The 11,962-nt window shown below is 47.4% G+C and overlaps 6 protein-coding genes across 6 annotated transcripts; 1 reads left to right on the forward strand and 5 right to left on the reverse strand.

The window, feature by feature from the left end:
• Window positions 1–362: 362 nt before the first annotated feature.
• On the reverse strand, window positions 363–1,198 carry FPRO_08778 (uncharacterized protein; the record flags this gene model as incomplete). Its single annotated transcript, XM_031222484.1, has 2 exons — window positions 363–500; window positions 563–1,198. The coding sequence occupies 2 exons, from the start codon at window positions 1,196–1,198 to the stop codon at window positions 363–365; spliced, it is 774 nt and encodes a 257-aa protein (XP_031087938.1).
• A 706-nt stretch (window positions 1,199–1,904) lies between these two features.
• FPRO_08779 (uncharacterized protein) lies at window positions 1,905–2,513 on the reverse strand (the record flags this gene model as incomplete). Its single annotated transcript, XM_031222485.1, has 4 exons — window positions 1,905–1,919; window positions 1,994–2,072; window positions 2,128–2,166; window positions 2,218–2,513. The coding sequence occupies 4 exons, from the start codon at window positions 2,511–2,513 to the stop codon at window positions 1,905–1,907; spliced, it is 429 nt and encodes a 142-aa protein (XP_031087939.1).
• Window positions 2,514–3,425: 912 nt separating this feature from the next.
• On the reverse strand, window positions 3,426–4,791 carry FPRO_08780 (uncharacterized protein; the record flags this gene model as incomplete). The annotated part of the gene is made up of 3 exons (XM_031222486.1): window positions 3,426–3,972; window positions 4,020–4,564; window positions 4,636–4,791. 3 exons carry the CDS (start codon window positions 4,789–4,791, stop codon window positions 3,426–3,428), a joined length of 1,248 nt encoding a protein of 415 aa, XP_031087940.1.
• Window positions 4,792–5,194: 403 nt separating this feature from the next.
• On the reverse strand, window positions 5,195–7,206 carry FPRO_08781 (uncharacterized protein; the record flags this gene model as incomplete). Its single annotated transcript, XM_031222487.1, has 6 exons — window positions 5,195–5,494; window positions 5,547–5,639; window positions 5,699–6,028; window positions 6,084–6,669; window positions 6,725–6,768; window positions 6,823–7,206. 6 exons carry the CDS (start codon window positions 7,204–7,206, stop codon window positions 5,195–5,197), a joined length of 1,737 nt encoding a protein of 578 aa, XP_031087941.1.
• Window positions 7,207–7,993: 787 nt separating this feature from the next.
• On the reverse strand, window positions 7,994–9,926 carry FPRO_08782 (uncharacterized protein; the record flags this gene model as incomplete). Its single annotated transcript, XM_031222488.1, has 3 exons — window positions 7,994–9,086; window positions 9,159–9,614; window positions 9,682–9,926. The coding sequence occupies 3 exons, from the start codon at window positions 9,924–9,926 to the stop codon at window positions 7,994–7,996; spliced, it is 1,794 nt and encodes a 597-aa protein (XP_031087942.1).
• Window positions 9,927–10,852: 926 nt separating this feature from the next.
• Window positions 10,853–11,850, forward strand: FPRO_08783 (uncharacterized protein; the record flags this gene model as incomplete). The annotated part of the gene is made up of 3 exons (XM_031222489.1): window positions 10,853–11,048; window positions 11,104–11,196; window positions 11,261–11,850. 3 exons carry the CDS (start codon window positions 10,853–10,855, stop codon window positions 11,848–11,850), a joined length of 879 nt encoding a protein of 292 aa, XP_031087943.1.
• Window positions 11,851–11,962: the final 112 nt, after the last annotated feature.

An 11,962-nucleotide genomic window follows, 5' to 3' on the forward strand; every position in this document is an offset into this window, starting at 1 on the left:
ACAAAAAGTCGGGACTTATGCCAGGGTAAGAATCAAAAGCAGCTGAATGTGCCGTGCGGGGTTTGTAAGAAAGTGTGTGACTATGATTGGGCAACGCTGATAATACGGACAGCCATAAAGCCAAGGTATGCAGATTTGGAGATACTCATGTTTGGTACAATCTAGCCTATCTTGGGTTCCCTCCTCCCTCCCTAGCAATAATATTTAAAGTCTTTATACTTTCGCGGAGGTTCTGGCTTAGTATGACTGATTTATATCTTCAAGTTCCGCCCAATTTCGCCCTGTCTACCCTGGAAGAACATTTCTCGTCGGGACAGGGGTGAAAGAGATTTCTTGCCATTCCGCATCCTCCGCATTTGAACTTAGCAACTGAATTTGTTGGTGGAATGCCCCGAAACAAAAAGATGCCTGTTGACAGGGGCGTAGATGACGGGCTCACTGGTCTCAGAGCTGGGGCTGGACCTGGTGGTGACAAGCTTAGCACTGGGCTTCGCGCAGATCTATTGTCGGTCGGTGTAAATATAGTTGAAGATGCAGCCGATGGTGAAGGCAGAGGGGTCACCTCGCCATCCGGAGTATTTGTATCTCCATCTCCAGATGGAGGGCTCCATGCAGGCTCGCTTTCTGGTTCACTTTCGACCACTGGCCTCGAATAGCTGCTCTGGCTCTCTGGTGCCTTAGGTAACGAAGGAAATAGGGGTGTCTTTCCTGCTCTTGACCCTGAATCAGGAGTTCTAGGTGTCTGACCAGATGGCGTGCTTGAATCAAGAGAAGGCACCTGCGGGTTCAATCGCGTACTTCGTCGTAGCCCTCCCGTCGGAGTTGAAGAGGTGGATCCGTCGCTCCCAGACCTACGAGGCTGGGAGTCTATATAGTCATCGTCCTTAGGCTCTTCGACACTGATTGTCGTGGCTTGACTTGGTTCTTGGGTCGGTTCGTCTGTTGTGTCTGTCCTTGTGTTGGATCTGCATGGACACGAAGATGTTCCAGAATTCAAGGTTAAAGCTCTAACCTTCTCGGCAACGATGCGATCTATCTCTCGAGTAAGCGTCTGGCGCTCTGCAGCACATATCTGTTGAACGAGGACGCCCATCAGCATCGGTGTAAGGCGATGGTGCAGACTATCGTCAAGCTCGAAGCTTGACTGACGATCTAGAACACCTTGAATCAGCGGGAGCGCACTCCCTGAGAGTTCCATGGCCTGTTGGCGGCATGCCAATGCGATAGTTGCGCTTGTAGGGCCTAAGCCACCTCTAGAGTGCACAAATCTCCACTGATCAATATATGTCGTTATTAAGGGTTTAAACACTCGTGTTACCCAGGTATATAAATTTTCAAGGATAAGCCGAAACTTTACAATATCTCAAGGAATAGTCATATTACCTTTCTAGACACATTTTATTATCTAAAAGAAATAGTCAGTAAAAAAAGGGCAATTTTTAAGCTCCATACTTATATAAGCCTGACTGCATTTCTCCTATCTTAAAGACCAAAGATATCTACCCTAATAGAGTACTATACAGTCTTTGGCAAGGTATATTATCCAAACCTTAACTTTAGGTCTGACTGTGGTTATAACTGGGATCAGAGGAATATATGCCTTATCGGGCAGCTCGATGGTATATCTTACTGCAATTTGGTTCAGCTTAATAGCACTTACGCTGCCATTAGCCGCCTGGCAATATACGGTCTCCTCTAACCGGTTATATTCAAAAACTGTATACTTTTCCTTCTTATATTTAATAAGAAGCCATAGATAACATTTAAGATCCTTTTTGCGGGACTCCTTATTAAAGATATAAAATAGAGTAGGGCGAAGACCATTATTATAAAGCATCTTCAGGTTAGACCATAAGAATGACTCTATAAGGGATAGCGTTGGTTCTTTATGCCACTCTCGGGCTCTATAGTCGGTAATTCTAGGTATATGGGAGTTAGTACTAAGATAGTATATTAGAAGATAGAATGCATAGTCGGGTTTAGGGCATTTCACAGTCTCGAATCGGCGGACTGTTGAATCGTCGACCTCGTCACCTTTTCCATTGAAGGTTTCCCACAAAGCGTCGGTGTCGCTGTTCATTTTTTTAATAGGCATCTATCTTCCAGATTCATTCTTGCAATACTTACAATACGACCGTATCGTAGTAATACTTATATCGTGAAACTCTGATAGGGTAAATATCAGTAACTTGCCTTTAGATGCGAATCTGCACTGACCTGCGTGAGTCTTTCGGTGACCCTGAGGCCGTTTGGACAAGTAGGTCAAAGAAGTTTTTTCGAAAGAAATCTTCCCAATCACTCTCAGAGTACCCACCTTCAGAGTATCTCTTAGCCTCATGCTGTATGGCGGCATCTTCTTCAGAAGTCACGTCGAAGTCTTGACATGTGAAGTCTAGCATTAACTGTCGGAGGGTTTCGACGTGGGGCGGGAATGGGGCCCACGGAATCGTAGTGCGGATAGAGTCATCGAAGAAGAAGCCCTTCTTATCTAAGTCGTCACGATCCCAAGACATCTTCAAAGTACGATTCAAGAAGAGAGTAGATAGTGATGGATTTTATTGGGGAAGAGGTTGAAACTGTTGGTTGACGACTTTCTCTGGTACATATATGCACGACGAGGTTCCATCTGTTGGTTGTGATATCTATATCCCTGCTTGGTGTGTCTCAGATGCCTGTCTACTGGTCAGCCCACCTCCCCAAGCTGGATATCAACTCAAATATCAGCGCCGCAGGTATGAGAATTTCGAACAATTTGAAACGCACACATTCTACTTCGAATTGAGATCACCTTCATTACAATGCTTTTCATCTTCGGACGGCATGAAGTTGACGCTGTCGACTAAACATCTCTAAAGAATCTGCAAACAACCTTCAATCCGCCTAGCCGGGAGTCCCGAGAACTTAGGCTGGGGTTGGATTCAGCTGAAACCAGGATAACCCAGCGAACGAATGAGAGACCATCAGCTCTTGGAGGCTAGGCCTTAACTGTAAGGCCCGGGCAACCGACCGCCCGTCCCGAGTTTAGCGTCTCTAGCTGCCCATCGGCCTTTACCTCGTAGGGCTTGAATATCTGCAAGGGAAATTACACAAACTCGAAAGATACTGGGGTGGCCGGGTAACTTCTTCCTGAACTTGATTGCGAGGTCCAAGTGGCAGCCAGATGCGCAAGCAGCACAGTCACGCAATCCAGGCTAGTCTTATCTGATGTGGGTTCGATCAAATCGGAAAAAGACTTGTTGGAGGCGAAAGTTTGTCCATTCTGGCCTTCTATACTCCGCATGTACCCATTTGTGTCATCCTAAGGGTTAACCTTATAGGCGGCAGTCGTCCCCATAGTGTCAGTCTTGCATTGAAGAACATTGTAAACGATATATTTTCTTATTATTAGCCTTCCTCTTTAAGGTCTCCTGTGCTTAAATATATAGCTATTTCTTAAAAAGCTCAATTGGAAACTTTGTGCCCATTACCTTGTATGCCGCAGGGTTGGGATGCAGACCGTCGCCAGAGTCATACTGAGGGAGCAGCTTATCTCCATTTCCGATCAAAGCGGCGAAGTCGACAGTATGGTCAAAAGTCCCGTTTTTCAAGATCCAGTCGTTGATCACGACTCGAGTAACCTCTCTTTCGGGAGCGTAGTACTGGTTTCCAAGCATCTGTGTGATTGTCGCCCCAATGGTGGTCATACCTGCCTTCTTACTATCCTTCGCGATTTGTATATACGCTGCGATGAGGCCGTCTTTGATCCTCTTTTGGGTAGCATCGTCGGTCGCGGATGGTCCGATGTCATTGACCCCTTCGAAGACAACGACGAATTTGGCACCTGGTTGCTCCAGGGCATCTCGCTTATATCGTTGGAGCAGAATAGGTCCCAGACCGCCTGAGAGGATAGCATTGCCACCTGCTGCCATGTTGTTCACAGCGACATTTGACATGCCAGATTCTTGCAAATGAGCTGCAAGAGCATCGGACCATCTGGAAATTGTAAGCAAAGATACTGAGGGGCCGGAAACTCGTCTTACCGATCGTTGGTGTCGTCCGTACTTCCACGGCCATCGGTGATACTGTCTCCTAGAAGTACAACAGCGAAGTGGTCCTTGGGTGCCCACGAGTCAACCCCGTTCGCAAAATACCAATGTTTGGTGCTTCCCTCAGATACAGATGCAGCGTTGACATGGTTCCCCTTTTGCATCCAAGACGTCGTTCGACTGCCAGGGTGTCCGGTAATCTTGTTTCCAAGCTGACCCTTCTCGGTGTAAACAGACAATGCGAGGTTGGACAGAGGCTTCAGCTTGAAGTCGATGGGATCAGAGTACACAATCTCTCCTGCTGGGACAGACACGGACTTCTTTCCCTTGAACTTGAGCTGCTTCGTGGTCTTGGTATCGATTTGACCGACACCTGCCTTTCCACCGGCTGGTAGAGCAATCGATGCCGCATTGATGGGCAAGTCTGTTTTGCCAAAGATGTTGGAAAATCGAATACGGATCTTCTCAGCTCCAATGGACATGTGAAATGTTTGGCGAAGAGTAGTATTTTCGAATTGAGCTGCTGCATCTGCTCCTCCCTGTCGCAAAGTCATTCATTAGTACTTGAGGGCTTTGCAAGAGGCTTCATCAGTCCTGGATGAAAACGTACAAAAGGAGCTGGGGCTAAGTTTGCAGGCTCAACTTCCTGAGGCATCGACGCCCAGGTGCCTACCCAATGGCGCTTGTCATTGCCATTGGGTAATGCTGAGCCTGAGAAAACCAGGCAGGCTACTAGAAGAGCCTTTGTCTTGATGCGATCAAACATATCGGCAGTCAAGACCTCAATTGCCACTAATAGAAAATCAACTGTTTACGAAAAATGAATCTTAAAAGACATCACGATGGTCTTATACGATCAAGGCATGAGGTCACGGCAGAAAGTGGTATTAGGCTAAACCGGGGATCAGCATCTGAAACTCTATTTTGCCGGTACGGGCCAATGGCAGTTTGCTCCAATTGATGGAGCTGGTGCTTCCGAAATACCGTATGGAGCTTGGGTTAATATGCTTATCCAGTTAAGCACCCATCATTCTCCACTGAATATCGTGTCAAGCTGATCGTCCATGGATCGCTTCTGGAAAAACACTGCCGCACCAATGAGAGCCATGAATGAGGTCGCACCATCTCATGATGTCTGGGGAAAATGAAGGACCCCAGAAAGCTCCACTCTAAACAGTCCTACCCGGGGACCTTGTGGTGAGCTCAATCTCAGCAGGAAAGTCCGTCAACGACGATAGAGATAATCTTGATGTAAAAGGATACCAGGGGGAAGAAGTTCTACTGCAAGAACACTCGCTGCCCAATGTTGGGATTGAAGAACATAATGATCTGAATTCGACAGCCAGAATAACGAGAAGCGTGATCACAATCCAGAAAATAATAAAAATCCACCACTTATAAAACGATTCCGGCAAAATGCCCGCCTGCATACTGAATATACCAGTAACAGCTGTGAGCGGTAGAAAGACCTATGGTTGAGGTTAACGTCTTGATATACAGAATCAGACTGCTTGTACCTACCAAACCAATACCAGTCCAGTATCTTGTCATCTCAGTCCCTGCTTGCTGTCGGGCCGTGACTTCATTATCCTCCATTACAATCTGCATTTCCAGCTACTTCTGTAAGCCTCTCCGCGAAAGTTCGTCCCCTCTTGTCGACTCTCCTCACATACCTTTCGAGCAAGCCCTGCGCACAAGTCTCTTTGTTCTTCTGCGCGTCGTTGGAGGTCTCGCAATGCATCGATGTGATCTTCTATCATGGTAACTACCTTGACTGATGGGATTGGGCTCTTCTTAGAATCAGACTTCAGTATATCTGCGAGGTAGGCAAGATCTCTTCGGCTAAATCTATCCCAAACCTCAATAGCTTTGCAGATAGAGTGGATAGTCTGTGGTAAAAATCGGTTTGCTTCGTTGAGGACTCGCTGCGTCAACTTCTTCTGGGCCATTGTCTCCACGATTCCCTTACCCGAAAAGGCTGCCATATCCCCTTCGTCCTGAGTCTAAATCCAAGTAAGTGCTCCACTCAGGGTATTTTGTATACCTTGGGTCACATACATATGGCTCCAATCTTAGAAGCAGTCTTGCGACCAAGTTGTGCATAGCATGCCTGACTTGTTTAAGTCGACACTCGTAGACGATAAGGAAATACTCCCTCGGGGTCCAGATCGGGAGATTTGCATCAAAAAGCCCCCCTGTTAAGGGATCTGGCTTAACACCATTCTCTTCAGCTTGCTCAAGTGGTTTCTTCCCTTGGTAGTAAGTATCAACGAACTGATATGCAACCCACGAGTCCTCATCTATACCTGCTATGAGACATGATACCTGAGTTTCATAGATATGAACCTGTGGCTCATTTGCATCACCTAATTTGAGGTAATGGGGCTGGCGACTCTGGCGCAGAGGCTTTCCATTCCGCTTCTTTCTAAGATCAGGGAACTGTGGGCCACCTTCACACCAGACGTAGAATTGCAGATGGAATTCAAGCCCAAATACGAGTGGTCCCCGCATGGGTCTATGGATACCCAGTGATGTTCTGGACCCCAGGTATTTATAAAAGAAGTCTGCTAGAAATGTAGCCTGGACACTAGAAGCAGTTGAAGCTAACGCCATAATCACCCAGCAGTCTGGGTTAGCCACATAGCTGAGAGTAATAGTCAGCAAATGAAAAAATCGTATGATGATAGAAAATGCCTCACAGTAGTCGCCTCGCAGCATCAGTTTCACCAATGCACCCATACCGCTTCAATTTTCACAGTTAGTCACGATTCTAACTGGCTAGACTTTTCTGACTTACACTTTTTTTAAGTTCTTGTAATAATTGCGAGGAACTTAAGGGCCCACGGTCACGACGGATGTGACCACCTGGTGGTTCAGAGTGATGCATTCGTCGGCATCGATCATCCAGAAGAGCAATAGGCTGAGTCACACGAGGGTCAGTTCCAGCTATCATATCGTCCATTCTGCATGGCTTGCAGAAAGGCTCGAGCTCCAACATGTGGTATGTGCTGGGCCCAAGGAACCCCTCCATACCACCAGATGCCGAAAGGAATTTTTTAATGAGATCGTAGACGCCTGAGAAGGTCGCGACTGCCGGTCTATTTTCTGCTGGATACTTTTGAATCTGTCGGTCGAAGAACTCTTGGTTCCATGCATAAGCTGATGAGTTTAAACTGGCCATATTGACACGGTCTGTTGGCACATCCATGCCGAAGAATATTCCGAGGCTTAGCAGTATGAACAGCTTGGGCAACGACGATGCCCGCAATCTGGGCAGTCGGGGTTGATAGAGAGACTGATCCAGCCAGAACAACAATTACACTAGGGAGAGTCAGGGATGTAGACAGTAAGATGGTAATCGCATACGCACGCATAACCATTGGGATAAAACTTCTCGAATCGGAATTGACACTTCAGGGTGCTATCAATAGGTCAGTGATATTTTGTAAGTATGAAGAATAGGAGGTATACCATTACAACATTCCCGGCACCCCGGGTAGTTTCTAGGTGTTGCAGGGCTGTAGAATGAGGAGAGACGGTGGACAGAGGACCCGTCTTTTGAAGTGTTCGGGAGTGCATGGTGGCTGCGATGCGGTGAGAAACGCAGGGCTGTATTATTATAATGAGGAGTAACGTTGAGGCAGGTGGTGGTGGCGATGTTGATGATCTTTGAAAATTGATGAGTGATTTGCACTTCTGCCTAATGCGTCAGCTGTCAAATTACAATTGGTGTCACCACCCACCCCTCTTTAATTGCATTCCACTCATAATATCTTCTCGGTTTGCATAGTAGCAGTAATGCATTTAACCAATACACCCTCTCGCATCTCAAACGCCATTTAGTTGGCTGCCTGAAAATATTGCTGGTATCACGTCACAAGTTCACGGTGATGGAGGCTTGATCAATGATAGGAATATTAGATGCAATGGTATGCTTGATACGATAGAGACTGTCAAGTCGTGAAGCCTCAATACTCCAAATTACCAAACATCAGGGACGCGTCGGCGCTCATAATGTACTCGTAGGAATCCATAAATTCAAAATCAAACAAATCACCAAACCCGGCTTCAACTTGAGCATCGGGTGGATTTGTATAGACTTGTGCAGATTGACGCTGCTCTATCAATCCGATGCTCGAACCAGCCTCTTCGCCTGCACAAAACTCTGCTCCAACGTTAGGCGCGCCGGTCTGATACATACCAACTTCAATTGGTGCACGGGACTTGCATCTCTGTGCACTTTGTTTTTGATAGTGCACAGATCGTAGAACGGCATCAAACATGACTGATGCCCCCAAGCGACCAGTCACGAGGAGGCCTCTCGGGAGCAGGTCCTTGGTGTCATTTTTGTCTTTGTCTTTCGTTACATAAGCGCGCGCAACTTCTATCAACCGCTGGATAATATCAGCAGCCCGTGTGCGATCTGGATGCAACGGTTCCATCCTAAATACTGCGTGTGCATCGGCAAGACGTGACATAGCCAGGTTCATATCCTGCGGGGTAAGACTTGAATGTGACAAAAGAACCCGGAAAATGAATGTCGCTGCAAAGAACAGGTGGCTGATGAGTGTCTTTGGCCAGAACGCTACACTGCAAATAATATCTTTTGAGCCTTGACTGGATTTATCGTGGAGTTGGTGGAGCATATCTGATATCATTGTCGAAGCACACATTAATCCGCTGATCAATACTGCGTTTCGATTAGTGATAGCCTGCAGAGCTTCGACGGGCTCCTTTGGATGAGGCAATAGAAGTGTCATGGCAAACAAATACAGTTTTGCGCCTTGCAAAATGAGTTTCGTTTTGAGATTCCAGGAGTGCTGGTTTGAGCTTCTCAGTATCTCCAAGTCGCGAATGCTGCTTTGTGTCTGGGAATAGTGAAGGGCGGGGTCTGTGATCATATCGAGCTTTGCCATCGAAGTCACAGTAAGCAAGCGAATTTCTAATAGCCTGTCGTCGGTCGGGTCCAAAATGTTTGATGCTTGTTCTCGAGCACGAGATACACAGTTCAGGAAGTATCCAGACGAGAATAGGGATGGAAACCCCAAGAACTCGCTAAGCCTATCAGAGTATTGCCGTGTAAGCAGCGGACCTCGGGTGTTTTAAACAGTGTAGCAGCCAAAGGGAACATACCGAGTGTTCATCTCAAAGCACGCCAGCCAGGTGGTATCCCTCACAGCAGCGTCGATGTTTGGCACAGCGCGACGGCTGGCATTTCTCCTTAGATGTATGTTGAGTAGCGGGTTGGATGGCAGGTGACAATTGAGCTGCATGGCAGAGTTGACAACAAGCCCTATATATCCCCAGGACAAGTCTTGCCAAAGGCGAAGCTTCGGAACTGGCCATAAGCAAAGGCAAAGTAGGGCATGCATCATCTCGATGTTGAGTGGCGCACGAAGAACGGTCGCTGAGAGCATGGCCTCATGCTCTGTCACAATAGAGGAATACATGTGCGCGTGTTTCGGATGCATTTGAGAAGAACAGAGGATGATGGTCCAGAAAAGATGTGGAGAGGATTGTGAGTACTGGCTTAAAGACGTACGTATGGGCCGCAAGAACTTAGCGTGCGGACGATAGTAGCTATCGAAGCTAGTTCTTGAGTCAGTTCAGTATCCTGTCAAGCTTCAATTTGCATTCGGGGTATAGTAATACTGACTGCTGAAACAGATCCAAAGCGACTGTATTGTTCACGGTGAGACTTCCAAGCTGGTAACTGAAGGGTATGTCGACGGCTTTTAGCTGCAGCCATGCCTCTCTGCTCCAGGTACATCCATCAACGCTAGTTTCGGCAGTACATTGAGCAGTACCGATAGGCGCAGTTGAATATTCAGAGTCGGTATGAGAAGACGGACTATAGGAGCGCGTGGAGGCTGAGGACGACATGCCGGGTTCTTGTGTCATTGTCGACTGCTTCGTATGACAATGGGCTTCTATGCTGCTTGATTGACCAGAAGGCGGCTGCTGAGGGTCGATGCAGTTGGTGATTGCCTCGACAATACTGGGAGCATGAGGATTAGAGTCGTTTTAAAGGATGGGGGTTGGCCAATTGTTCTTGGAACCCGCAGGGAAGTTACGAACTTTCTCGTCGGAATTCGTTTGAAATTGGAGTCAAACCGACATTGGAGCCCGCGCTTATTGCACCTAGTGCATGAGACTCCAGCGGGTTTGTGGCGAGCATCACAAGCCAGCTTAGCCTGCCGACATGCCGTACAGCTTTTTGCGCGGCTAGGTCTTGGATGCATAGTGACAGCGAATGGCGCAAGCGAAAGCTGACGGAATGTTAGACTGGAAATGGTCAACAAGTTTCTCTACGATAGACTGAGACAAAGGGAACGGCAATCCGCTGTAGGTGGCGTCGACTCTTCGTCAAAGTCCGAACTGCGAAGTTCGCAGTTCAGGACAGTCGTGGCAGACAAACTCCGAGGAAATGCGGGGCTGATAAGTTGTTGCTTACGCGTTATGGCCAGTGAGCAATCAGATTTGTCTGCTTTGTAAGCCCACGTTCCTACAAGATAAGGCGATGGCTTACTTGAAATTCCGGTTCTGGGTCTACAAGCAATCTCAACACTGATGGCTGTGCCAGAATATCGCACCCTGCGTGGCCTTCGGCCTTGAAGAGTTCTGGTATCAAACTGCGAAAATCGCAGTCTCGATTACACCAACTATGGTCTCATCCATGAACCAATAGGAGAGAAAGACCCCGGTCGGTTGGCGTACGTTCTCACAACGATGGCAAGTGTATAAATCAACCGCTAGAGTCCAGCTTTTAAATCCATCTCCTCGCCAATTCAATCGTTTCCCCTATTCCTGACTCGCACCAACGCAGCATGTCAGCAGAACAAGACCTACGCAAGGGCTGCCACGCTTACATAGCGGGCACCCATACTTCATATGGCTACGTTCCATCCACTGCTGCAGGAATTGTCTTTTGTATCTTGTTCGGCCTCTCTACCATTATACACCTAATTCAACTTGGTCGATCTAGAACCTGGTGGTGCAGCGTCTTTGTCATTGGTGGACTGGGTATGTGTTTCCCGCTATATCTATTGCTATGACCGTTGGTTAATGGCTACGATAGTCGAAATCATCGGCTGGGCGGGCCGAGCTTGGTCCTCTCAATGCCCTTACAACTCGACTGCGTTTCTTATGCAGATCTCGACACTGATCATCGGTATGCACTCCCGACATCATCTGGACAGTCCCTCTTGGCAATGGCTAACCGACTGACTATTTAGCCCCCGTCTTCTTCACTGCTGGTGTCTATATCATCCTTGGTCGCTTGATTCAAGTTTTCGGTCGCGACTGCTCCATCCTTCGACCGAGTCTATATCTTTGGATATTTTGTACTTGCGACACGATTTCCCTGGTCGTCCAGGCAATCGGTGGTGGTATGGCCTCAGTAGAAGTGAACAAAGTCAACGGCAACACAGATCCAGGTACGAACACCATGGTCGCAGGAATAGTCTTTCAATTGGCTTCCATGAGCGTCTTTGTTGCTCTTGCAATCGACTTTCTGGTTCGGTCCACTAGACGAGGCATGTTGAAATCCGGAAAGCAATCTTCCATTCCTATACTAAGTGCCATGACGCTGTCATTGTTATGCATCTATCTGAGGAGCATATACCGCACTATAGAGCTTGTGCAGGGTTGGACGGGACACCTTATTACGCATGAGCAGTACTTTATCGGGCTTGATGGGGCCATGATGGTAATCGCCGTTGGGATCTTCAACTTTATTCATCCCGCAAGTTTCTTACCTCGATCATCCACAGAGGATACAGGGGAGTGGCTGGAGATAACACCGAGATCCAAGACAAGGAAATAAAGCTTATGTATTTGATCGTTAATGTGAAGGTGCAGCGCTTAGATACTACATAGAATGTCCAACTATATTGCATTACTACTACCTACAACTCCTATCCGATAATAATAGTTTG

Source organism: Fusarium proliferatum, assembly GCF_900067095.1.
Source record: "Fusarium proliferatum ET1 genome assembly, contig: FPRO_scaffold011, whole genome shotgun sequence".
Taxonomy (NCBI): Eukaryota; Fungi; Ascomycota; class Sordariomycetes; order Hypocreales; family Nectriaceae; genus Fusarium; species Fusarium proliferatum.